This window comes from Podarcis filfolensis (assembly GCF_964270895.1).
Source record: "Podarcis filfolensis genome assembly, chromosome: 4".
Classification (NCBI taxonomy): domain Eukaryota; kingdom Metazoa; phylum Chordata; class Lepidosauria; order Squamata; family Lacertidae; genus Podarcis; species Podarcis filfolensis.
Window position 1 is genome coordinate 48,863,977 of NC_139607.1, and position 27,792 is coordinate 48,891,768.

Consider the following 27,792-nt stretch of genomic DNA (forward strand, 5'->3'; position numbering starts at 1 on the left):
TGAGGTGAAACTATGTTATTAATAATAATCTGCAGAAATGTGAGTGAGGGTATTTTGCTGGATGCAAAGCTTTATATTACAAGCTTCCTGCTGAGGTTGCTTTTTAAAAATGCTTCTCCTAGAGAAGCAGACAAAACACTGAGTTATCTCTTAACCACGTTTAAGAGATTGAGAGAAGGCCACCTAGGACCCCCTTTGCCTTAACAACAGCTATGGAATCATTTACCCTCAGCTATGGAATCATTTACCCTCAGCGTACGTATTTCAGGTGGTTTAGTGGCCACGATAACACTCTCGCAAAAATTAAGAAGCTTACCTGTAAGTACATAATCGTAATGATTTACATTGTTCAGTTTCAGTCCTTCATATAGTTCATGAAGTTCATCTGAATTTAACACCTGCCCCTTCCAGTGATCATAACCTGAGCAAAGAAACAGACCAAATAAAATTACAGGTTGGATGGGTTAAGTAAGACTACACCTGGTGGTGTATCCCTCTGGAACTGGACTGTATCTTTTTCTCATTTAGATTGCGCTAACCCTTGCTATAATGTCTCTGTGGGGAATTATCTCAGGTTTGGGGAATTGTGCAGCAGATGGTGACAGGTAACTTGACAGCTTGAGGAACGGATACCCATGAACACCCAGCTGGTACTACACATATTGAGGTCTGCAGTGCTACCTTTAGGCTGTCACTACAAAGGTCATTTGCTCAAGACCTCTCCCCTGAGGGATCCTTCATGGCCAGAGGATGTTCACACTAAGTAAAGAATGTAATATAGACTGTGGGTAATTGGCAACCCAATCATTCCTGGTGATGAGTGGAGGAAGAGTGCTGCCTTCACTTCCTGATGGTGTCCACACTACTAGGAGCTGTCCCTCTACTCACCCAAAGACCCATAGCAGGCTGCAGTGTTCAGAAAGCCCTGTGGGGTGAATGGAATCAGGTCATAGGTCATATCTGACCTACAAGACAAAGGTTCCCCATCTAATGACACATATTTACACCCAGGCCTTGAAACTGATGTGTTTCAAGTCAGTTATATTTATATTGTCTATTGATGATTGGTTTATTGTTTATTTTGAATTCATGTTTGGTGTGTATTATAGTGTTTTGTTAAATTAAATGTTACTGTTTTAATTCCATATATTGTAAACTGCCCTGGGATCTTAACTGATGAAGGGCAGTTTAAAAATGAAATATGCAAATAATAAATAAAGCAATGGCAGTTACAGCCTGAACACTGGAAACAGAGGGAATGATTGACTCCACAGCATCTCCACACAATAATCTCATTAAAACTGAAATTGTTGTGGCAGGTTTTGTAGGGGAATGAGTGAGAGCACTAAAACAAGATTAATCTAGTAATTTCTGACCCAATAAATGCATTTTCGAAAGGAAATAAATCAACATTAATAGTCCTGTTATTATTTTGTGAAAGCAACTGGGGTTTTCCAAATATAGAATCAAAGGAAAACCAATCACATTCCACAAGTGAAAGAACAAAAGGGTCTTCCTCAAGCCACCTGAGGCATGAAATGTACCATCTGGCTATAATAATTCCCCACATTAGCTTTGGTTAGGGAGTTCACCCACCTGCTTTCTCTGACCCCTTTTATAAACGTAATTGCATTTTGGCATCTGATGGTACAAAAGTTCAAAGATGAACAGAAGCGGTGCCAAGAACACTTTTGAATAAACTCTGAGAGGGAGGGAAATAGCCAAAGAGCATTCAAGGACACAGTGTCCCATTGTGACTGGCAGGAGGTACTGGGCAAGCAGTAAATGGGTCAGCATACTATAATATGTTATCCTTGGAAACGAAGGTTCAAATTTCCACTCTTGTTCCTTCAAAAAAAAGGGGAGGAGCATTTTCTCCAACACAGTTCTGCAAATTTATTAGCCTTCTTCAAATCAGAACTGGTTCTGCAACAACAGGCATCGAGGATAGCTTTGCACATGACTTTAAACCTCTCTACTCTATGGTCTTCTTGGTGCCTGGGCGCTGAGCTCCTGATCTGTTGTTAACCAATAAATACAACCATCCTGCCTCCTGCTGCCTCCTGGTATTAGGGTAGACCCATTGCAAGGTTCCTCACACAGGATGCTACAGAGCCAAAACCCACAGGAGGCTACAGAGAATGTCTGAGTTAGCATCAGCATTCTGCAGCATGCCTCAGTGGGAAATGTTTGGCTGGGAGCATGTGCTTAAGCCATCCGTATTCAGGAGTGAGAATTCCTGTTGTGAGAAATCCTGTTTGGATCCCAGTCCAACTGCATCCCCAAACGTGAAATTAAACAATGCATCTGAGGTTACAACACACACCTGTTTTGCTTTTCAAGCATAGGAAGCAAACCAAATGAGTCCTTTATATGCATGCTAATAACAAGTCTGCCAAACTGTTAAGAGCAGGCCAAAAGCCTATCAGGGTCTATTTCCTCCCCCTTCCCCCAAAACATTTATATTCGTACACATGAGAGAGAGCGTGACAAACTGAAACTGTCTCCCCCTCCCCCCCCGTTTCTTCTTCTTTTAAAAAAAGAGCATCTACGTAGGCTGTGTGACAAGCTCCTTTTATTCGAGCGTGAAGCACAATGTCATTTGGAGGTGAGTCACTCACTCTAATCATACAGTAAATACTCCTCGCCAGGCAACTTAGCCAACAGAGCTCCCTCAGGGCTCCAGCTTAAAATGCTCTCTCTATATCAGAAGGATTAAAAGAAGGATATTCTTAAGCATCACAAATAGCATATCAACATCTTCCTTTTCGTTAATGTAAGGAACAGAGTGATTCAGAAAAAAACAAGTGTCCATCGGAAGATCTTTTAATATATGCTCCTTATCTCTCTCCTCCCTCGCCAATATCAGGAAGTCAATTTCTTTGAAGTAAACATGAAGTCTATGTATGGGCAGGTGCTTATAGTGACAGATGACAGTGTCAATTTGCCACTGGGTAGCCTCAGACAAATTAATACCAATCTTAGTACCTCTTAGCATTCTTGTGGGGATAAAAAAAAGCTACCTCTACAGATGCTAGCCCAGGCTCCTTGGAGGAGAACCAAGGAGGAAATGTAATACACACACAAACAAACACTCCTAAGCATTTGATTGTCAAATCCTTCATCACTGGAGAGATAAGGGGTTGCTGTTTCCAAAACTTTTCGAAGCAAGGTAGTTTCCCTTTAAAACATGTTTTTTTAATGGCTGCTGAAAAAGGAGGAAGAAAGATTTGACCCACTGTGTGAAGCAGCGGCAGAGCGTGCTTTAATGGCACCTGGGGCACACACACACACACACTGGGAGGGCAGGGATTGGAGGGTGAAAGGAGCCTACCACACGCCAGCCCAGCCTTTGCTGCCAACACTGCCAGAGCAACACCAGGCCCAAGCTGCTTTGCAAGGCTGGAATGATCAGACTCAGATGAAAGTCTGATGCAAGAGTCTGTTCTTTATGCTCCTTTGATATTGAAAAGCTTGCTCCTCTCAGTACCAACAAATAAAGAGAGGTAACACAATCCTAACCTTGCCTAGGGGACCATCAGAGCAGTAGAGCCGCCACCACATCCGAAGCCTTGTTGGCTCTTGTCGGTCTGGGTGGAAGGTGAGAGGCTGTTTCCTTGTTGTTGTTGATGATGATGTTGTTTTGCAGCACCAATTCCAGGCTGGCACAACAGAGAAGATCCATCTGACAATGGACCAGCGTAGGAGTCAGTGGATTCCTGTTCGAGTCCAGCTCTATCCCTGAAATGCCCTGTTTGGGGGCCTGACGCTGACTACTGTTAAAACACCAGCTGTAACCACCCATCCATTCAGGTCTCCACAGCAGAAAGAGAGAGACCAGCACAGAGACCAAATCTAATCCCTCCTCAAGTCATCAACATTGGGGAGTTGGGAATGCTCCCTGAGTGTTTTGTATTCTTAACATTTATTTAGGATTATACATAAGAATGCCAGAGGAACCTGCTCGACCGGGTCAGAGGCCCATCTAATCCAACAACATGCTCTCATAGTAGATTTCATATGTGCCTCCGGTAGGTTTGGGGAATCTTTGGTCCTCCAGATGTTGCAGAATTACGCCCCAGCAAGAATGGCCAATAGCCAGGGATGACAGGAGTTGCAGTTTTCAACATCTGGCAGGTCAAGTTTCCCTATCTGGCCTCTAGGAAGCAGGCCCTGAGACCAGCAGCACTTTCTCCACCTACAATTTCCAACAATGGTATTCAGACATGCTGCCTCCAGCAGTGGAGGCAGAGCACAGCCTTTTCCTCCATTAATTTGTCGAACCCTCTTTACAATCGTCCAAGTTAGTGGCCATCACTACCTCGTGTGAGAGAGAATTCCATAACACTTTCTTTCGTCTGCCCTGAATCTTCCAACATTTCTAGTTCTAGCATTACTAGATATGGAGAAAACCATTTTGCTATCCACTTTCTCCACACCATGTCTAATCCTATACAACTCTCTCATGTCCCACACCCCTTATTCATATTTTTTCTAAACTAAAAAGTCCCAAATTTTGTAATCTTCAGTCCAACCCCTTAATCATTTTAGTTGCCTTTTAATGCACCATTCCCTGCTCCACAATAGGTGTTTTGAGGTGAGGCAACCAGAACTGTACACAGTATTCCAAGTGCAATCACACCATAGATTTGTATGATGTTGGCTTATTGTCATTCCGTGTCCTAATGATCCCTAGCATGGACTCCTAGCAACTGCCACACTGGGTCAACATCTTCACTGAGCTATTCACTTTGACCCAAAGTTCTTACTCCTGGTGAGTCACCATGGTTCAGATTCCATGCGTGTATATGTTGAAATTAAGATTCCCCCACAACAATGTGTATCTCTTTAACACTTGCTTGCCACTGAATTGCATTTGCCATTTTACCACCCACTGACTCAGTTCAGAGAGTTCCTTTTGGAGCTCTTTGTAATCACTTTTAGTTTTAAAAACCCTGAACAATTTGGTACCATCAGCAAACTTGGCTACCTCTCTGCTCATCCCCAACTCTAAAATCAGTTATGATCAAGTTAAAAAGCACAGGTCCCAATACTGATCCTTGGGAGACCCCACTTTCTACATCCCTTCATTGGGAAAATCCATCCCCTTTTCCGTAAACTAAAAGCATCTCAAGAGAATAGATATATGTATATACTTACCTGTATGATTTGAAAACTGGACAGAGTTCACAGTATCTATTTCAAAGCCCAAAACCTGCAAAAAACCAAATAATATTTATAAACAAAATTCCTCCTTATTCTAGGGTAGCAACATATTTCTGTGGCCCACTATGCATTTAAGTACAGTATGTTGATTACTAAAAGCTGGGTTATTAAGCAAACCCATAAGCAATAAAACGCTTCTGCTTCTGAAGTCTCCCTTCTTCTGCCAACACACACAGTTGAAAGATACTGATGAATAAACTAAAATAGAAGGAAAACAGGGCAAACCTGTAAAGACAATATTACAGCAATAATAAGGTCAGGAAGAGAAAATGGTAGAAAATATGAATGTGCAGTTCTCAGGATCCCAAGGGCCTAAAGGGGAAACTCTTGAAGGATGAGGGAAGGTTGTTTACAGCAAACATTAATATTTTGTAAGAGTGAAAAATCTAATAAGCAGCATTCCTTTGCAGTGACTATATTTGATATTGCACAGAATTATGACGCAATATGCAAAAAATCCCTCCCCGAAAACAGCCAAGCCTGGGAGGGAGGAGCGGATGAGATATATATGTGTATGGTGTCGTAGCAAAGAGGTAAACTACTCTTTGCAGTAGCAATAGAGATAACAGTAAATATATATTTATCTGATATTTCAAGGCATGCTACATTTCCATCCACTGCTTAAGTCTTAGGCTGCAAATATGATGGAAACATCTGACATTTAATATATTTGCTCTCAAACCTCTCTTGGTTTGGAATAAAATAGTCTTCAAAATAAAAGCTACTATATACAGCAGAGTGAGTCACAGGGAGACAATAGTAATAGTGCAGAAATCGTGTATGATCCATTTTCAAGCAATTTGCTGGCAGTTTAATTGAAGCTTTGCTAGTCACGCAGTACACTGGGGGACATTGTGTCTTCCTTGACATGACAGGGTAGCCCCTTCACATAAATTTAAGCCACATAACTAGGCTATGCTATACTAAAGTAAGACATACTCAGATTCATTCACAAAATACCAGCAGATTGCAAGTTCTTTTTTTTCTGTGGCCTAGGGAAGTGTACAGATTGGATGAATCTGCAGCAACCACTGATAAAGCTGGCTTCTTGGCTCTTTGCAACAACAGCTGCATTAGCTTTAAAATATAGGGACAACAGTTTATTAAGAGCCCTCATGCCACTCCAATAATTTGCTCTCACAAAGGCAGCTGTGTGAATGTGGCTGCCCAAGCATAGCTGTCAACCTTCCCTTTTTTTGTGGGAAATTCCCTTACTCCAGCGCCATTTTCCCTGCTTCCTGCTGCTATCCCGGATTGTTAGATATCCCATAGACTGTCCCCGGGACAGGTGAGGCTGCTGATCCCTTATTTTCAAGGCTGCTGATCCCTTATTTTCAAATCTGAAAGTTGACAGTTATGTGCCCAAGATATCCATGCACACATATCCTGACATCATCTATGGTAGCGTATACAGCCCCCTGGATACTTCCCAGCAAAGGAAAACTAATGTGAACTGTTATTACTGCAGTAAAACACAGAACCATAGAGCTGGAAGAGATTTGTTTGTGTACTGGCCACAACAGTCTTCAAAATGAGACTATTGCAATGCATTTGACGTCTGAAGACTGCACTGGTATAGAACAAGGCAGCTAATTGGTACTAGCCACAGGGAACATCTCACCAGTGTTAAAATAACTCCACTGGCTTCCTATTTGTTTGCGACCAATATGAAAGTGCTGATTTGATAACCTCTAAGAGACCGTTATAGCTTGGGACCTGGATATCTGAAGGACCACCTATTCCCATACAAACTTTAAATCGATAGGTAGGTAGATAATATTTATTAAAGTCCAACACTTAATAAAAAATACTGGTAGGTTGAGACAAAATGGCACTTGGAGAAAGGCTGTTTTTGAGCTCTGTGTTTTATTGTATCTTATTTTATTTTGGCTAGTTTTAAAGTTTATTTGTTTTAATAAACGAATAAACACGAGGGGAGCTATAGCCCAAAAGTATCTGAAGTGAAGCATGCTGGCACCTGTGATCTAGGATAAAATCAATCACACTTAACATTAATTGTGACATGTGGACTTTTCCTAGATCAGGGCCCAAGTTAGTACAGCTTTCCTAATTGATTGTTTTTAAAAATGCAATATTAAACGTTACTGATGTTAACATTTTTTAAGCTCCTTGTGTGACCAACGTTTGTATAGCTCCTTTACTAGTGAAATCGCATTGTGAGCAATTAGAATAATGTAAGTCAGCTAAAAGCCTGAGTGGAATAAGCAAGCACTTATGAAACTGGATCCATATGGTCATTTCACACAGTTTAATTGAAGAAGAAAGAATTCAAGCTGGTAACCATTTGTCACGGTTCACTAAAGCAAGCAGTAGCTATAGTTATTGCCTGATAAATGCAGTGAAGGCCACCTCAAAATCACCACTGATTACCTCATAGACCGTTGCGATGTGATGAATGCCCTTTAGCCAGGCACTGAATATTTCACCCGTCACATACACATGCACTCAAAACTTTATGCACTTTTGAAGTCTATGCTCCATACAGTATAGGAAAATGTGTGTGTTTTATATAATTCTATGCAAGCTTTCTTTCTTCAAGGACCATTTGAAATTCAACCAATATGTATCTGTCTGTCTGTCTCTCTATCTCTTCAACTTAAGAACAGCGGAGACAAAGAAAGTGAAAGTGCTGAGGAAATAATTGCAGAGCCAAAATAATAAAGAACTCTAAAAGATAAAACATTTCCATAGTAGCTCCTTAAAATTCTAACTCCATCTTAAAGACAAGCTGGCCACCACCAAAGGGGGGAAAAACACCACTCTACTTTGCAGTGAATTATTGCTTTGATTAAATAGTCATTAGAAACAAGAAGAATGCATTACTGCGATTTCTAATAGATACAGATAGCCAAACAAGTAAGCCACAGCGTTTACTGGTTGTACAACAGCAGGTTTAAATTGCCTCGTATATCAGTGTCTGAATGCAATCCAAAAGGTTTGTAACTATAGAGAAAGCCTGTACACAAGCCCAAGTCTATACAAGCCAGGATCCATCTCCACTACCCATCTCATGAGTACAGGGGTAATGCATCTCATTTCGCCGCCTGAGACAAAACCGGAAGTGCCACCCTGCTGCTGCCGCCACTACCACCATACCTGCTGCTGCTGCCACTGCCTACACTCCCTGCTTTGCTGCCATGTGCCCTGCTGCATTGGTCACTGGCAGAGAAGAGTTGCCGCCATCAGTGCCCTGCAATCCTTGGATGAAGGGTGGTATAGAAATTTAATAAATAAATAAAACATTTCGGCCTAGTCCCCCTTCATATTCCCAATTCCAATAACTGAACATATGAACTCAGTGATCTACCTTATACAGAGTCAAAACATTAGACCATCTAGCTCAGTATTGTTTACAATGACTGTGAGTAGCATTCCAAGGTTTCAAACGGGAGTTTCTCCCAGCCATGTCAGGGACTGAATCTGGGATCTTTTGCTTGCAAAACATGTAACATTTTACTAAGCAACAGCTTTTCCGTAGTACAACTTGTATGGAAGGGAGAAGAGAATGGCTGATTTGAAAACTGGGAAGGTAATCAGATCTGTGTTGATGGGGAGCCCTGAGCAAAAGGAATTATTTTCTTCATTTCAAAATTATTGTTACAAGCCACCTATTCTGACATCCACCCTGTGTAATAACTGGATAATACTATCATACTACCAAGCATAGGTTCATTGTGGTCTGTTTCAGATAGCTGGAGGTTTTAGTTTTCCCAACAGGACTCACGTGACTAGATCACATACCTTTGACAGAATTGTTCAGAAAATTACTTACCCATTTTTAAACGTTCATCCATCTCAGCAATGAGTAAACATGTGCTAATCTGAGTACCTAGTCTGATGACTGCAGACCACACAGGGCCAAGATGAGCAATGTCTGCAACGCATTCAAATACTGCAAGACACAATGCACACTACAAGCCAGCTACCACCAGCCTTTAATAGCATCATTAGATGCAACTAGTCACTTCTATGCCCAAAACAAGCTCCCAATTTTCCATCTCTTCACCAAACAAAGTTAAAGAGGAATATCTTAAACTTTGGAAGGATGGAACAAAATAAAAAACTTCCTTCCAGTAGCATCTTAGAGACCAACTAAGTTTGTTCTTGGTATGAGCTTTCCTGTGCATGGACACTTCTTCAGATAAGATGGAAGGATGGGTATGTTATCCATGCATTGATCTTTTGGGGCTGCACTAGCAACATCCGAAATCTTTTTATTATTATTAACTTTTGAGGATACTGCTTCTGAAATCCCAGGTTGATAGACTGCACTTACTACTTCCTATTCTGTAGAATCAGCTGAAAAGTTATGGCACAGAAAACCAAAAACAAACTAGAGCCACATCAAAAACTGTTTGCCAAATCAAAGTAATACCACAGTTTGTTTTAATCCACAGCATGCTTTAATCTCAGTTCCTCGGTCCCCTGATGGAAGTGGCAAGCTGCAAGGCACAGTGACACTTCACTGCATGTCAACTGCATTGCAGGATCGTGACACAGCATAGCTCCTTTACTGGAACATTCCAAAGTTCTCAAAGTGTTCCAATACACGTCACCAAATTAGGAACAGTATTTAAGAGAGTGCATCTGAACAAATACGCCTGTCTTCAGTTTATCAGGATAGCAGCTTAGTTGTTAATTTCCAGATAGAAACTACAAAATAGAATTAGACAGCTTTGTGCAAGGCAGTTTTACATAAATCACTGGCATTCCAAGTGTTGTCCTGCAGGCAAGGTTTTTCTTTAGAAGCCTAAAATTTTATAGTAAATCACTCAAACCATTTGAAAGTTATTGTGCTTTAAAAGCAACAATGGTTTTAGATACAGGAGATTTCTTTATTTCTTATTAAGTTGCGCATCTCAATATGTGAACTTTTTTCTTCTTCAGATTAAGCAGTTGTCAAGTAGGATTAACAATGCATTCTGAGATTACTGAGTCTCATATCTTCAACCAGAACTTTTTCTTCTGTATACTCCCCACCCCCCAGCTTTGGTTGCCACCTTGAGGGGGATGGAAAATGTACTTACTCATCGGTACATTAATTCATTTTTAGAAGTATGAAAATCAGAACTCTTTATTCCTCAGCACTGAAGCAGAGCTAGCAACTTTTTAAAAATGTGAACAGCAACATTAAATCCCAGTCAGGACACTCTGAACAGGTGCCACCCTTAAGACAGCAAAACACACATATGAACAGCTTTTCCCTTCTGTCTGCCAAAGGTAGCAAGAGGGGTTTGCCATCCATAAATACCGTATTTTTCGCCCTATAGGACGCACTTTTTCCCCTCCAAAAATGAAGGGGAAATCTGTGTGCGTCCTATGGTGCGAATACAGGCTTTCGCTGAAGCTTGGAGAGTGAGAGGGTTCGGTGCGCACCGACCCCTCTCACTCTCGAGGCTTCAGGAAGCTATCAGCAAGCCTGGGGAGCCCGTGGGAGTTCCTGCAGGGCTCCCCACGCTGCGGATAGCAGCCTGCCGCCCGGCACGCGGGATGCCCTGAAGCAGAGCGCCCCGTGCGTCGGGCAGACATCGGCCAGCCCCACAAGCTCGGGGGACAGCGGGGAGGCGCAGTGCCGCCATCCCGCTGTTCCCCGACCTGGTTTTGGGGGGGAAATAAAGGGGGGGAAATTTCCTTTATTTCCCCCCCCAAAAATTAGGTGCGTCCTATGGGACGGAGCGTCCTATGGGACAAAAAATACGGTACCTTCTTTCACTAAAGGCCCATGGCTGGCAAGAAATAATGGAAGAATCTTGAATTAGAAGGTGGGGAAGAACCTAGAACAGGCATAGGCAAACTCGGCCCTCCAAATGTTTTGAGACTACAATTCCCATCATCCCTGACCACTGGCCCTGTTAGCTAGGGATGATGGGAGTTGTAGTCCCAAAACATCTGGGGGGCCGAGTTTGCCTATGCCTGACCTAGAACATACCTGGCTAGATCAAACTTGCATGGTGCTTTCTAAAGGATAAAACGTATCGCTTTGAATTCAAATCCAAAACAAAAAGAAAACACCATTAATTCATTCTCTATGCTGACTTTATTTTAACCAAAAGAAGTCACTGAAATAATTGTTATTTTTGTCATTGTTGTAACTAGTCTAATCACTGCTGCATTCAAAACAAACACTCACATGCCATTATTTCTTCCTTTAAATCTACAATAATCTTCAGTACAAATTGATTGTGGTACAAGTCAAGTAGTGTAGGAAATTGAGGAAAAGTGAAAAAGAAAGTATTGTGATTTTCATAGCAGTTTTACGAAGATCCTCCACTCTAAACAAGAAAAAAACTATAAACTGAACACAAGAAGAAAGACACCTGGATCAAATTCAAGGAGGTTGTGCAATCAATGGAGGGCAGAATCTGGCTAGCAAATACTTGTGCTGTGACATCAGAGAAACTCATTCAGAGAAGATGCACAAGCTGTATTTAAATGCTGCAGTGTAAATGTAAAACACTTTATGTATCTGCTTGTCTACGATGAAGATAGATTGAGGTGGCCACTTTAGACCACTGAATCAAGGGTTCTATGAACATTGGGCTGGCCCTGCAGTAGATTAAAACTTATGCCATGTTCTGGGAAAAGTTGGGATTGAGTTTGTGAGGGTCTCTAATTAACACATATATATTTGTGGGGGGGAATGACTCATTCTGGGAAATTCTACCCTAAGGGGGGGGAATTACTATTTAAGAAATATTGCTAAAAAGAAATACACTTACAATACTCAAAAGCTATGTTAGAAAAATACCTTTATTTATCTTAGGTCATTCAAAATATCACAAAATAGTGTGCAAGCTTTCAGAATCTCTACTATTCTCCTCTTTTGAATTCTCAAAAAAAAAAAAAAAAGCAAGCTTGCTACTACCTCAATATTATGAATTTTTCCTATAGGTCAACATGACTGCTGTTACGTTTTGTAAAACTGAGTTCCCCTCAGATAAAGCTGCTTTAAAAATGCAGCGTAATCTCAGAGTAGAACATAATGGCCAGCATAGGTCAACCAATCATAAATTGGTCCTACTCAATTTGTATCTCTTGCTCTCTTATTATTTAGCACAGCACATCAAGCTTATATAATGGGACGACATAGTTTAGCTGTATTTGAAAGAAATGAATACAGTGAGGTACCAAAATCTCATTAAGATTTTGGAGATATATTCCCGGGGCAATAATGCAATACAGTGGGTAGGCAATTGACTTAAAGATAAGGAACAAAGCAACAATAATGCATCAAGCTGGCAAGAGGCATTGAGTTAGCTATTTGAGGGTGTAAGAGTGGAGACAATGCTGATTCATGTATTCTATTATGACCCTGAAGAGGTCATGATTGTCCAAAGTAGGAGTCTACATTTAACTCTCAATGGTTTTACTTTATGTAGTTTTGAGAATTTATAAAACCAGCAGCAAATGATGACTATTGTGTCTAAATCTATGGCTTGTCATGAAAACATAAAATAAAGTCTTGTAGTTGTATTGTTGTTGTTTAGTCGTTTAGTCGTGTCCGACTCTTCGTGACCCCATGGACCAGAGCACGCCAGGCACTTCTGTCTTCCACTGCCTCCCGCAGTTTGGTCAAACTTATGCTGGTAGCTTCGAGAACACTATCCAACCATCTCGTCCTCTGCCGTCCCCTTCTCCTTGTGCTCTCAATCTTTCCCAACATCAGGGTCTTTTCCAGGGAGTATTCTCTTCTCATGAGGTGGCCAAAGTATTGGAGCCTCAGCTTCACAATCTGTCCTTCCAGTGAGCACTCAGGGCTGATTTCCTTAAGAATGGATAGATTTGATCTTCTTGCAGTCCATGGGACTCTCAAGAGTCTCCTCCAGCACCATAATTCAAAAGCATCAATTCTTCGGCGATCAGCCTTCTTTATGGTCCAGCTTTCACTTTCATACATCACTACTGGGAAAACCATAGCTTTAACTATACGGACCTTTGTTGACAAGGTGATGTCTCTACTTTTTAAGATGCTGTCTAGGTTTGTCATTGCTTTTCTCCCAAGAAGCAGGCGTCTTTTAATTTCGTGGCTGCTGTCACCATCTGCAGTGATCTGTAGTTGTATTAATGTGGACCAATAAAGTCAATGACCAGTATCCAACAAACTGTACAGTTAGTTCCATGAGCCCAAGGAAGGGTTCAGACTTGTTCTTCTTTAACAGTGTGTTCCCCCACCCCCACAAAATTCGTGGCAAATTGCTTTTGAAACAAACTGTGCTTAGCCTGTGTGTCTGCTGTTCAAAGAACAAAGGGCCCAAGTTCTCAGTCTTATGCTCCCTAGCATTGGAGCTCAAGACGTCAATCATTTAGCTGCACTGTTAACTGCAATATTCTAGCAAACGTTAATGAAACTCTTAGGGAAAGTATGCATAATTCCTGCACCCCCTTTTCAAAGAACGTCAAAGAGACTTACCTTTGTACCTTCAGGAACAAATAATTGAACCTAGACCAAACCGTGCAGCTTCAAAATTCATGCAATGAGAAAGGGATCAGGAAGCCCTCTGATGAGAGCCAACTGACTCATCTTGCTGCTAAGCCACAGAGGTGTGAAGGAGGACCTGCTGGCACTCTGCTTCAGGGCATGGAAATGGGGCCTGGTGCAGCACTTTCAATCCCTCCCTTCTCAGTGACTCTTCTGGGGGGGGGGGGAAGGTTGATAATCCAAATTCTGTTGATTTTTTGTGTGGAAAAAATACATATACATGTTATAAGAATTGTAAGGTCTCAAGGATAGAATAAATATTCATAAATGCACACATATCTAAATATATAAACCATGTGTCTGAAATAGTATGGGAGAGCAATCCTGAAGCCCTTTTGACTCTCCCAAGGACCTCAAATATTCCTCTGCAGTAAGGGAGGCAAATGGGGAAAACCTTCCCATTGTCTTTTTGCTTGCAAATCCTGTCTTATGGGCATATTTGTGTATGAACAGGGTGAACCTGTGACCTGGATTCAGGAACTAAAGTATTAACCATCACAAAAGAATGGCCAGACTGCCCAGGTAATGCAATCAGGGACTATTATCAAGTATCCTGGCAGACAGGATTTCTCTGTAGACCGCCTCTTTCTGTGATGTATGTATGATGTTTTGTGGGGGCTACAGGATGGGCAATTTTAGTCTTTATAAGGGCTCTGGGTTCTCCTCCCTCCCTCCTCCGTGTGGTGAGTGGAGATCATGTTGCAACAGTTTATTTTCCTTTTCCTTTAATAAAGATCAGGCTTACTAGCCACTTTGCTTCTCAATATACTGTACTTTTCCGTGTATAAGACTAGGTTTTTAAACCAAAAAATAGGTTTAAAATTGGGGCTCATCTTATACACGGGTAGTGCTGAAGGGTGTTTTCTTAATTTGGAGTCCCCCCCCCAAATAGGGGGTGTCTTATAAATGGAAAAATATGGTACTCTGGTAGGCCTCATGTTATTTTTCTCCTACCCATAGGGAACCCACTTAACGACTGTACGGGCTCTGGAATAACCCATAAGGGAAAGGGAGCAGTTTTTTCTTCTAACAACATATACATTATAATCTCATTCACATAGTCAGAAAACATCCTGAAATGTGTATTTGGAAGTTGGGCACATGGAAAAGGGCCACAACCCTAGAAAGACAGTATTATGTACTGCAGACCACAGCATGGTTGTGCTGTGCTGACAGGTGCAAAACCTGAGGCTAAAGTTTAAAGAGCAAAGCCAGCATGCACTTCTGAATTCTGAGGGTATGTTCCTAGTCCTTCATTTGGATCAAGGATGCTGTTATGAAAACAGCAGATGTTCTTCCAACTGAAATTAGAAATGTGTTACTACAGGCTTCTAACTGAGAGAAAACAAATGTGTCACGCTCCAAGTAAAGTTTTCACTTGGATTTTTAAGAATTTGATTACTACCTTGTTGAGTGCAACTCACTATTTATTTGCACTTAAGTGAGAAAGTAACCAGGTGAAATTAACTCTAGCGCCCTAACAATAAAGGGCAGCTTTGAACCCCTGATGTAGAGATAGACAACTTTGTATGTTATGTCAGTTTGGCTTTGCTGTTTCTTCTAGTGCTCTGTATGGACACCCTATCTGCCCCGTGGCCCTCATTTGTGGCCCCTGGGTCGCTCCACTTTGGCCTGCACCACCACAGCAGCCACTCAACTCATATTCATCCCTGAGGCAATTTGGCAGTGCACCCCCCCAACCTTCTCCTGTGAAGAGGCAGCCACCTGGTAGGTCCCTCCTTTTTGTGGTTTCCCCTTTTTCTTGCTCATGTCTGCTTGCTGCTGGACATTCCTGCTGGACGAAAGTCCCAGGTGGCTCTAGGCCACTCAAGCTAACCTGTAGCAATCAAGGGCTGTTACAACCCAACTCAAACGAGGCCTCTGAATAGGTCCAATTAGGCCTCAACCAAATCCAGTGCACAGATCTGTTGTTGTTGTTTAGTCGTTTAGTCGTGTCTGACTCTTCGTGACCCCATGGACCAGAGCACGCCAGGCACTCCTGTCTTCCACTGCCTCCCGCAGTTTGGTCAAACTCATGCTGGTAGCTTCGAGAACAGAGAACACTATCCAACCATCTCGTCCTCTGTTGTCCCCTTCTCCTTGTGCCCTCAATCTTTCCCAACATCAGGGTCTTTCCCAGGGAGTCTTCTCTTCTCATGAGGTGGCCAAAGTATTGGAGCCTCAGCTTCACGATCTGTCCTTCCAGTGAGCACTCAGGGCTGATTTCTTTAAGAATGGATAGGTTTGATTTTCTTGCAGTCCATGGGACTCTCAAGAGTCTCCTCCAGCACCATAATTCAAAAGCATCAATTCTTTGGCGATCAGCCTTCTTTATGGCCCACCTGCACAGATCTAGTTTCTATAAAGGGCCCCTCCAAACTGGAGTGTGTGTTTTGAGGGTGTATTCTGCAACCTGTCAGTGACTCAATAATAATCCATTAGTAGTGGGTTTATACTAAACTATCCACACATCATTCCAGTTTATTAGTTGTTCTATGATGCTTCTGCATTATTGCTATCTGGAGGGGCACCACTGATCTAATAGTGCAACAACCCTCTATAACATTGTGGCATGAAGTTAGAGGATTTCAGCAAGAAATCCCTTCTAAATCTACCATTCTATGACATGCACCAACTGGAAACAAAGCAGTATGTCTGTTTCAAAGGTTTTACAGGCACAAACGTTATTTAAAGTAGGCCATGAATAACCAGCCCAATACCATCATGAGTACAAATCATCCTGAATGCAAGTAAAGAGGATGGCTGGAAGAGTCCCAACTGCTTTTCATTTTCTAAACTTTATTTATCCTTTTATCAACTCTGTGAAACAGAAAATTGGCTGAGGCAACAGTTCAGCCAAAGAGTTTCATGGCTGAATGGTGATTTCAACAAGGATTGCACACCCATTTAATCCCAACTATGCACACTGTCCGCTGCATAATAAATGAAATCTGTAGTTCCCAGGAGAGTCATAGACTCAGAGCTGGAGGTGGTCTTGCAGGCAATTTAGTCCAACACTATTCTACTCAGGGTGGAAATAGAGTTAGAGCATCTCTGATGCCTCTGCTCCCAGGAAGTGAGAGCCCTAAAAGTCCAACTGTTATTACCATTAAGAAGCTTCTCCTAATGTTCAGCCCAAATCCACCACCATTAAGTTCATTAGATCTACTCTTGCCTCCAGAGCAGCAGAGAACAAGTCTTTGCTCTCTTCTACGAGACAGTCCTTCAGCACTTTGAGAATGCTAACATGACTCTACCTCTGTCTTTTCTCCAGGATAAAATATACCCAGTTCCCAGTACCCAGTGTGGTGTAGTGGTTAAGAGCGGTAGACTCGTAATCTGGTGAACTGGGTTCGCGTCTCCGCTCCTCCACATGCAGCTGCTGGGTGACCTTGGGCTAGTCACACTTCTCTGAAGTCTCTCAGCCTCACTCACCTCACAGAGTGTGTGTTGTGGGGGAGGAAGGAAAGAAGAATGTTAGCTGCTTTGAGACTCCTTCGGGTAGTGATAAAGCGGGATATCAAATCCAAACTCCCCCTCCTCCCCCTCTTCTTCTTCTTCTTCTTTAAGCTATCTTCGTAAGAATTGTTTTGCATACCCTTGACCATCTTTGTTGTCTTTCTTTGAATCTGTTCTAATTTGTCTGTAGCTTTCTTAAGTGCTGCACCCACCACTGGGCATAATAATCCAAAAGATCCAGCTAATGTGGAATAAAGTGGAACTACTGCATCTCATGACTTGGAAAATTTGGTTCTGTTAATACAGCCTAAATAAACTCTCACTACCCTTCTTTGCAGCCACACAACACTTGCTGATTCATGGTTCAGCTTGTGAAGTCCTGAGGTCCAAAGATTGCCATATACAACTGCCAGTGGTATTTTTTTTAGAAAAAGAGATGCCATAACACACCATGAACACCTCCCTCGTTCTCTTAGAATGGCAATGGTGCCCACCTGAGAGGTGACGGAACTGAGTTCCAGCGAGTGCCGGCTGGAAAACAACCAGACAACTGCCAAGCCAGGTATCCTCATGTAAAAAGCAAGTACAACTATATTTTAGCTTAAAATAAAAGTTGGTCTTGCTACAAATGGACACATTTGTTTGTTTGCCACAGTGCAATAAAGAAGATAAACATGCTGGTAATTTGATAAATAACCTCATAGTTTGCACACACCAGTGGTTTTATATGTTTGCTTGCAAACATGGGCAAAGAGTCTTGTGGCATCAGCAGTGGCGGCTGTCCCTCATCACCACTGCTGGTTTCACTCATATTTTTTTTACCTCTTTACTACTGTTCATTTTGATTTTTAAAACAGCTTTCATGCCTTCTATAAATAGGAGTGAAACGTCAGCATGACTCAGAATGCTGAAACATCTTTCATTTGTGATTCAGGGCAATTTAGCCTACAGAGGTTCCACTGCTCAGAAAGACCACTAACCTCTGCCATCAGAAACAGCTGCCACTAGAGAGGACAGATTAGCTTCACAGCTTCTACATTGCATCAGAGCATATACTGGCATGCTCTGACGTCTGCTCCAGCACTGACTTGCATGATGATTATCCTCTGGTGGAAAGGGGAAAAAAATCTTCTCTCTCTCCTAATATGGAGACACTTACCCAGAGCAGATTTTAAAGCCGTGTGGTCTCTGATCAATAAAGAGAATGGTCCTCAAAACTCTGTTAAGTGGCAAATGAGACGTGTTCATAATGAAATATGCAGACTATTTAGGTATCACTGGTTCTGCCTCCATTCCATTCATAATTGGTCCAGATGGCAGGGGCTGGCAAGATGCCTGAGCATCACAGATATTCAAGGCTGAAAGCAAAATATTATAGAACTTCCTCTATCAGAAAACATATTTATCTTTCTCTCTATCAGCAAAGCCTTTATCAACACGCAAACTTGCTAGGTAGTCAAAATAACCTATGTCTGTTTCATATCCCTATCTTCAAGATATGGATAACAATGCTTTTAACATTGTTAAAATAACTGTTTTAACAGATAACATATCTGTTGTAAGGATTAACTAGACACTGCATGTGAAACACTCTGTAATGTGCCCTATAAAAATGCCCATCCATTAATTCTAGTAACTCTTTCCCCAAAGTACATTCAGAGTCACTTTATAAGTTTTTAACAAACTTAAAGTAAAACAAAAATGAGGTAGCATTATGCTACTATACAATACATTATCTTATGCCCAGTTAAAAGCTGTCTTATACAAGATCAGACCTTAGTTCATCTATCCCAGTACTGTCCATTCTGACTCTCCTTTTAAAAACTGGATTATGTCAGAGGTTTGACCTAGGACCTTCTGCATGCAATGTGTATGCTCTTTCACTGGGTTACAGCCTCTCCCCTAAGAAGGGAATCAAAGGGGAATAAAGGGGTCTGCACTACATCCTGATGTGAAAATACTGTTCCATATACATGTGTTGCTCCAGTATAGTGGGGAACTGCAAAAATACTAGAGAGCTATGCTGAGGTTGGGACGCGGGTGGTGCTGTGGTCTAAACCACAGAGCCTAGGGCTTGCCAATCAGAAGGTCGGCGGTTTGAATCTCCGCAATGAGGTAACCCTCCCATTGCTCGGTCCCTGCTCCTGCCAACCTAGGAGTTCGAAAGCACATCAAAGTGCAAGTAGATAAATAGGTCTGGCTTTCTGCTCTGGCGGAAACGTAAACGGCATTTCCGTGTGCTGCTATGGTTCGCCAGAAGCGGCTTAGTCATGCTGACCACATGACCCGGAAGCTGTCTGCGGCCAAACACTGGCTCCCTCGGCCTATAGAGCGAGATGAGCACGCAACCCAAGAGTTGTCCGTGACTGGACTTAACGGTCAGGGGTCCCTTTACCTTTTATGCCGAGGTAAAATTTTCTTGCCAACAAAGGTCCGTATAGTTAAAGCTATGGTTTTCCCAGTAGTGATGTATGGAAGTGAGAGCTGGACCATAAAGAAGGCTGATCGCCGAAGAATTGATGCTTTTGAATTATGGTGCTGGAGGAGACTCTTGAGAGTCCCATGGACTGCAAGAAGATCAAACGCATCCATTCTTAAGGAAATTAGCCCTGAGTGCTCACTGGAAGGACAGATCGTGAAGCTGAGGCTCCAATACTTTGGCCACCTCATGAGAAGAGAAGACTCCCTGGAAAAGACCCAGATGTTGGGAAAGATTGAGGGCACAAGGAGAAGGGGACGACAGAGGACGAGATGGCTGGACAGTGTTCTCGAAGCTACAAACATGAGTCTGACCAAACTGCGGGAGGCAGTGGAAAACAGAAGTGCCTGGCGTGCTCTGGTCCATGGGGTCACGAAGAGTCGGACACAACTAAACGACTAAACAACAACAACAAAATTTTCTGGGACTGGTTGAGAGTTCAGTCACAGGATGCATGCCATGGTATAACCAGAAGTTCTGGTACCAAATGACTTAGCAACAGGCTGCCTTAACAACCACCTGAACCTATCCAGCCAAACAAATATATCCAACCATTAAGATGTTCCTTGGAGGCCTTTCTTTGACCACGCTCACTTTCAGAACACAGATGGGAGGGAGACCCAAGAGATGATCTTTTCAGTTCTGGTGCCCCAAACCATGGCACTCTCCTCCAAGGGGGAGTGGTTCACCTTGCACCCAGTATGATGTCTTTTTGGTGCTAGACAAATTTTGTCATACCTTTTAGTTGATGTGTTCATTCATAAAGTGTTTTAATTTCACTCATATTTCTGCTCCATTTTTATGTATTATTGTTACTTTTCAGTGGCTCTGAAAAGCTTTGGCCTTTTTCACATCAACAAACTTTACCCTTTATGTATTCATTAAAACATTTCTGCTCCAGTTTTCAGCTGAAAGACCCTCAAGGAGGCTAACTACACCAACAAAAAATATAATCAGAAAGTAAAAGCAGCCGTCACCCCCACCCCCCCAAAACCTCCTCCAACCCCACAAAACAGAACTCAGACAACAACTTGCTGGAAGCAAAATATATATAGAGAGAGCAAAACAATCCAGAATTAGTTTACCTCAGCCCAAATGCCTATTGAAAAAGTCAAGTCTTCACTGCTTGTGAAGTTGTAAAGGAGCTATGCAGACTCCTCTGCAAAAGGCACTCTATGGGTCACTGCTACAACTGAAAAAGCCCTGCCTTGTGCTCCCTCCTGCCAAGGGACACATTGCAGGGCTTCTGCTGTTAATCTGACTGCATGTGCAGGTTCATGCGGGTTTCTTCCAAATACTTTGGTACATTCCATCTATTCACAGTGTCTCAGCTTGTTTTAAGTATCCTTGTTTTAAGAAAACCTGCTCCTTTTCCCTTATGGTGTATCCAAGAGCACGTATAGAGTCCTTAAGTGGGTTCTCTATTGGTAGGAGAAATAACAGAGGCCAACCAGAGTAAACTGAAAAGCAAAGTGGCTAGTAAGCCTGATCTTTATTAAAGGAACTGTTGCAACAGGGTCTCCACTCGCCACACACAGGAGGGAGGAGAACCCTGAACAATGGTGCACAAGCCCTTATATAGACTTTTGAAATTGCCCACCCTGTAGCCCAAGACCACCCCCCTAAAACATCATACATACATCACAGAAGGAGGCAGTCTACAGCAGAAATCCTGTCTACCCGCATACCTGTCACTGATTACATTACCTGGAAAGTCTGGCCATTCTTTTGTGATGGTTAATACTTTAGGTCTTGAATCCAGGTCACAGGCTCACCCTATTCATACACAAATGCACCCTTAAAGACAGGATTTGCAAGCAAAAAGACAATGGGAAGGCTTTCCCCATTTGCCTCTCTTACTGCAGAGGAATATTTGAGGTCATTTGGAGGGTTAAAATGGCTTCAGGATTGCCCTCCCATCCTATTTCAGACCCATGGTTCATATATTTAGATATGTGTGCATTTATGAATATTTATTCTATCTTTGAGACCTTAAATTTCTTATAACATCCTCTAAATAACTGCTTAAGCATGGCTGTTGTTCTCTGTAGTGACAATGCAAGAAATTCATCACGTAGAAAGTAGACTTTGCTCCCTTAGCTCCCTGGCCTCTTAAGAGTCCCAGCACTTCCTTTACAGCCTCTGATCCTGATTTACTTTAGTTCACAAATAATAGCACAATTCTTAACAAAATGCTGATATTAATTTGGTGATATATCAGTAGTAATACTCAGAAATCCCAGGCAGAGAAACCATATCAGAAAATATCAAAACCCTTCTCCCTGACATGCTAGCTGTCTACAGAATGAGGTTTTAGCCTGAGGGTAGCATTTCATCATGCAATCCTCCACCTGCATTTGAAGTCATACAATCCCAGGAGGATGTACAATGAGATGCTTCTCAATGTGTGGATCAACCCTAAATAGCTCTTAGCTTTGGCAATGAAACACAAGCAATAGCATTGCTAAGTTCCACACACATAATCGGGGGGGGGGGGGGGATTTCTGGGTCATTCCGACAGGATTCAATAGCAGTTCCTTCCTTGTAAGTGAGCAGCATATTTGAAATTTGTCTCAGTTGGCCTGTATTTCTACACCTCCCCCAAACTAATTTCCTTACAGTAAATGTGGGAAGAGATATTATCATTGGTCTTTCAAATGCTCAAGCACTACAGTGATTGGCAGAGAAAAGCAAAAGGGGGTGTTGGATATATTTCGACCAGTAGGTTGGTGCTGCTTTTAACTGCTAATCAGAGTTGACAATGCTGAGTACCAGGCAAAAAGTGAAGCTTGTGTATAAACCAGAAGTCACAAACCACAACTTGCTGTTTCTGGAAAAAATGTGAATCCCTCTCTCCAACCCTGCACTTCCATCACAAGTGCAAGCACATTATGTTCTATGCTTGCAAGAAGGGCCATAGCAATTATTTACTAATGATCAGTAACAAAGGAACACAGAAATCTGCCTTATAGTAGGTCAGATGATTTGTCCACCTAGCCCACTGTTGTCTCTACTCTGACAATGACTCTTCCTTACATCAGTGATCTTCAACCTTTCCAAACCTGTGGCTCACTTTTAACCCATACATACATACATACATACATACATACATACATACATATATATATATGGAAATTGCTAGTGCTGCTGCTACAACCCACCTTGGATTAGGCTGTGATCCAATACTGTGTCCCAACCTACCAATTGAAAACCCCATATTTTAAATAATCGCCTTTCAAGTGGAAATCCCAGAGACCTTCTGCATATGGTGCCTGTTTTATACCATCAAGCTATGGTTCCCTCCCCAGCATAATATTTCCCTTCCACACCTGAGCCATTTTAAAACTTTGTTAAAAGTGAAGAGGCAGGTGCACATTTAGACCTCTTTTTTTTGTTCAGCTAATACAGACACAGCTTGGGAGGACAGACACCAGCACACTGAATTGCATTTCACAGCACTTCTAGGGTACTTAAAATTTTAAAATAATCCCTTCATAGGCTTACAGTGGCTAATAAAATGCTTAATCTTCACCATGGCAACTTTCTGCTGGTGATGTTTCATCAGGTTCCTAGCCTAGGATGAATTCCAGAAGAACAGTTCTATGGGTTTGCAGCCATAAAATGAGAGAAGGTGCTTAAAGCACCACAAAGACAATCTAGTGCTTTTGTGCTATCATAGTCAGAAGCTTAATTCAACAGGTGGACTGAGACAATGGCAAGTATATATGCTGAAGGCAAGATAAAAGATAATGATTGGGGATAACTCTTAGGATATATATTTTTTCACACTGAAATTTGCAGTGGTAGCTTGTTTCTTTTTGTACGTCTGCTACAGTTGAAGCAGTGGCTGTAAACAAATGACGGCAAGTGATTGTACTTATAAATGGCATCAACTGGCTATATCAAATTTTACAGAGAAGCATTTTATATCAAGCAATGCTCAAGGTCCTTTGGTGAAAAATCTAAAAGTTCTTTGGGTTTTTTAGGGCTACAATCCTATCCATATTTATCTGAGAGAATACCCAATTGAACACACTATGGCTTACTTCTGAATAAACATGTACAGACGTGCACTGCAAATGTATTTAAATGGCTATTTCATATATTGGGAAATGGAGATACTACAAAAAAAGAAGTTTATCCTTTGTTAGCACAAGTAATCTGGGTCAATGGCAGGCTATATAATCCAAAAATCCAACCCTAGTATCTGCTTTAGCTTTGAGTTCTCTATGTGTGATGAACCTACTGACCTGTGCTCAACTGGACAAATTCTTTTGGGAACAGGTTACTCATCTTACAGTACTGCATGGTGAGGTTACTCATTATTTACTTCTGTTGCTGCCTGTGCAATATGCTTGATGCAGTGCAAAAATCAATTAGCTGTGTGCAACATTTCTTATGAAGTGACCATTCTTTTCTGATTCTTTGAGAATCACATGACAGCCAGAAATACTGCATTTTATCACAGCTATTTTTAGGAAACGTAACTATGCAGCATTTGAAAAATGGTTTGAAGCTACATTCCAAAACATGCTGGACAGCACTGTAAGTCCCAAAAAATCCAGAGCTCTACCTGGAAACAAGGTGTCCCTCAATAAAGTCTAACTGTCATTAAAACATCGCCTAAACAACCACTGTTAACAGTACAGTTGTTGTTGTTTCTACATACTTTGCATTCCTGTTGGTACTATGTAGTAACACTGGCCAGCACCTTACCATGAAAATCAGCAACACCAAAAAAGGGCCTGTTAACATAGACAAGCCAACAACAACAGAAGGAAAAGAGCCAGATTCGGAATTTCAACATACTTGATTCTGTGTTTTTAAAGCAGTGGCTCTTTGGAGGATCACTCATGGCGTTCAGGGGAGCTGCAGGACTGACCCTGGAAAGCCTTTTAAGATACCCAAATGAAAACATTTGTTTTTAATGGGAAGGACGTGTCATGGCCAAGCAACCTCGCCACCGCTGACACTTCCCATCGTTCCCCAGAGCTTAGAATCTGACACGGGGTGCGTCTTCGTTTTGTTTTTCTCTCGGCATATTTCTTTGACCCTCGCCCTACTTGGCAGGCGCTGCTGCGGTTAGGAACTTGCCTGAAGGCAGCCGCTCTGTAAAAATATATATACACTGTACAGTATCTCCCTTCCTCCTCAAAAACACCCCATCCTCGAAGAAGGGGCGCTTTCTCCGCCCTCTCCCTCCTCCTCTCCTGATGCACAGGCTGAGGCTTGTGTCAGGAGGGGCTTCCTTGGCAGAGCCTCGCCTAGAGACACTGAGGTGGAGCGGGAAAGAATCACTACACGCCTAAGCCCCACAGCTCCCTCTGGACTGGGAAAGGCAAGTCTCTGCCTCCAGCCAGGCCGCCCGACGAGTGTCCTAGGCGCCCTCCGCGGACGCTGGAGCCACAACCTCGCCGGTATTTGCTTTCCCGGGCTGCGCGCCTCAGGCAGCCTTGGAGACGGCAGGAGGAGCCACCTGCCGCCGCCGCCGCCTGCTCGGTTGTGTCCCTCCGGCTTGCCCTCTGTCTCTTCTCTGACACGCACACACACATGCACACGCACACCCGCGCACCTACCTGCAGGGGGAAAGTGGCCGCCTTGTTGCCCACGTAGCCGCGCACGACATGGCTCTGGATGGAGAGCACCCTGCACTCGGGCTGCTCCTCCATGCCTGCGCACCCGCGGCGGCTGAGCGAGGAGCCGGGCAGTCGCGCGCCCTCTGCGCCCAGGACAGCGGGCTGGACCCAGCGGCGGCGGCGGCGGCTTCGCAAATCCGCCTCAGCAGCAGGGCGGCCAAGGACAGCGGCGCAGAGAGCGAGCGGGAGAACCGGCGGCAGGAGGGAAGGGGGAAAAGAAGAAAAGAAAGTCAGGCGATCGGCGCAGACACCTAAAAGTCTCTTCTTACATCACAGATGAGACTGAGCAGGCGGCAGCTCCCGCGAAAGCAATTTAAAGGCACCCGCACACGCCGCTCAGCGAGCAGAGGGAGGGAGGCAGGCAGGGAGCGGGGACGGCGCGCGCAAGGAGCCACCTGCCCCCGTAGGCCGAGCCTGGTGCGGGGTGGGCGAGGGGGGAGAAGGAAGGAGGAACCACGGGCGAACCGCCCACGGGCACCGCTTTCTGCGCCCGCGCGCGATTGCCCGCCTCCCTGAGAGGCAGGAGGAGGAAAGCTGCGCGCGAGAGGCGCCCCCGGTGAGGGGCTTCCCAACCCCAGCCTCCCTGCCCGAAAGCCCGCCCGCCCGCCCGTCTTCCTACGCGCTGAAGCAAACATGTAAAAAAATAAAATGGGGGTGGGGGGAGCGAGCTTTGTGGCACGCGCGCCCCACCTTGAAAAGACTTTGACAGATTGCTGGCGCCTTCAGAAGCTCTGGTGGGGTGGAGCCCCCGCCTCCTAAGAAATGCCGTGGCTCGACGAAAGCTGCAGTCAGTTATTCAAGGCCCTTTGTGGTTTAAGATTTGTTCAGCAGCGGTTTCCTCTTCCCAGTAGAGAGGCCCCAAGCCCTACTGGACCCTTTCCGTGGGCACGACAGCAAAGAGGGGCAAGTCTCCAGCTTCTGCATAATCGCTATAAAGATGCCTAAAATGGCCACACCGGGACACAAGCAGCCACGACCAGCTGGAGGAATAATTCTCGCAGTGGGCTTCGCTTCCCACTTAAATGCACATCTCAGTTAGGAGAGGCACGTGTGAAAACGATGAGATGCTTGCCCATGACAGTTGGGCATCAAAAGAGGTACATAGCAAAGTTACTGTGACCGCAAAAGGACGTGCACACGGAAGAAATTTATAGAGACCAAAACACACAGAAACCTAATTCATTCTTCAGGTTCTGGATTGTTATATGGCCAAAACAGCACTACCCATGCAAAAAAGGAAGGTATCAGTAGGCTGGGGGTGGGGGCAATGTTTGCAGGATTACAGAAAAAAAACTAGAATAAAAAAATTAGAGAGAATAAAAACTGCAACATTTTGTTGCAATTCCTACTTGTCAATGTCTGTTAGCCCTGGTATGTACACTTCCAATTACCAGTCACTGGGGAATAGTTATCTTGTTCTGTTGCAATATTACTCGGTGATGATGGTGGGCTGGTCCGAATGGATCTGTGGTATGATCCAGCAAAGTCATTCTAATGTTATTCCCTACAGATTTCTTAATGCATTTTAGAATTTACAGTATACCCCCCTTTTTTCTTAAACCAGCTACCATAAAGACACCTACAAAAGTCCACAACAGAATAAAAAAATCCTCTGTATAGCAATGATGGTCAAAGGAGAACATGAGCACATTTTCATCCAATTTATATAAACTTCTTTTCCTGTTCATATAGGGCCAGTTCTTTCTCACCAATGGCAAGCGAGCATTTGCTATGATATAAATGGGATTCTCTGATTTGTATCTTATATTTTTATTAAATCTGCCCACACAGCCTACTTACCACTGCTCATGCATAGTAGATTTACTAATTGGCAGTACTCCGAAACAAATTATTGTCTGAGCTCCAGTAATTGCACTAAAAGCCCAACTGCTTCTGTATCCTCCAGCATATATGTCACAGACATCACAATATATGTGTGTATGACAAATGCCTACACCCACATATGTTTATACATGCACCACAGTACCCTTTCCATTTATCAATCCCAACTCAATGCATGCTATACTCTGTGCCCTTTCGGAACTGTAGAGTTCTATGTTGTCAGAGCTGCCCAAGATCCCAGCTCACAAAGGACCAACGCCGCTTCGTTGTTAAGTACGAAAGTCTTTATTGAAGTTCAGTTTCACTTCCACAGCCGCGGCGTGCAGCTCTACGTCTCAAACTCTAGACCGCTGAAGCTCCGTCTGAATCTCCTCCCCCCAGACACCAGTTTAAGACTCTAGCCTTGCTCCACCTCTTCCTCTGCTCTTTCCTCCTCTGGTTCCGCCTGTCCGTCGGGGTCTCGCCCTTTCTAGACTCTTCTGACGCTGAATCCCCTGAGCCTTCCCCCTCCCTCCGGCGGGCTTTAGGAGCTGGTTCCCAATCCGGGTCTCCTGCTGTCCCTCGCGCCTGTACATTTGAACTTGGCGCGCGCGCCCAGCCGGCAACTTTCCTCCTGACCGTTTCACTGCTGCTGTCACTGCTTCCCCCTT

The 27,792-nt window shown here is 43.3% G+C and overlaps 1 protein-coding gene across 1 annotated transcript in view; it reads right to left on the reverse strand.

The window, feature by feature from the left end:
• The window catches only part of PDXK (pyridoxal kinase), a 50,174-nt gene extending 23,138 nt beyond the window's left edge, over positions 1–27,036 (reverse strand). Inside the window, exons 1-3 of the mRNA XM_083612589.1 lie at positions 25,241–27,036; positions 5,161–5,215; positions 317–421 (exon numbers count right to left, since the gene is read on the reverse strand). Of these exons, the coding sequence (XP_083468715.1) occupies positions 317–421; positions 5,161–5,215; positions 25,241–25,333 (253 nt within the window). The 5' untranslated portion in view covers positions 25,334–27,036. The remainder of the gene's footprint in view (positions 1–316; positions 422–5,160; positions 5,216–25,240) is intronic.
• Between the last annotated feature and the right edge of the window lie 756 nt (positions 27,037–27,792).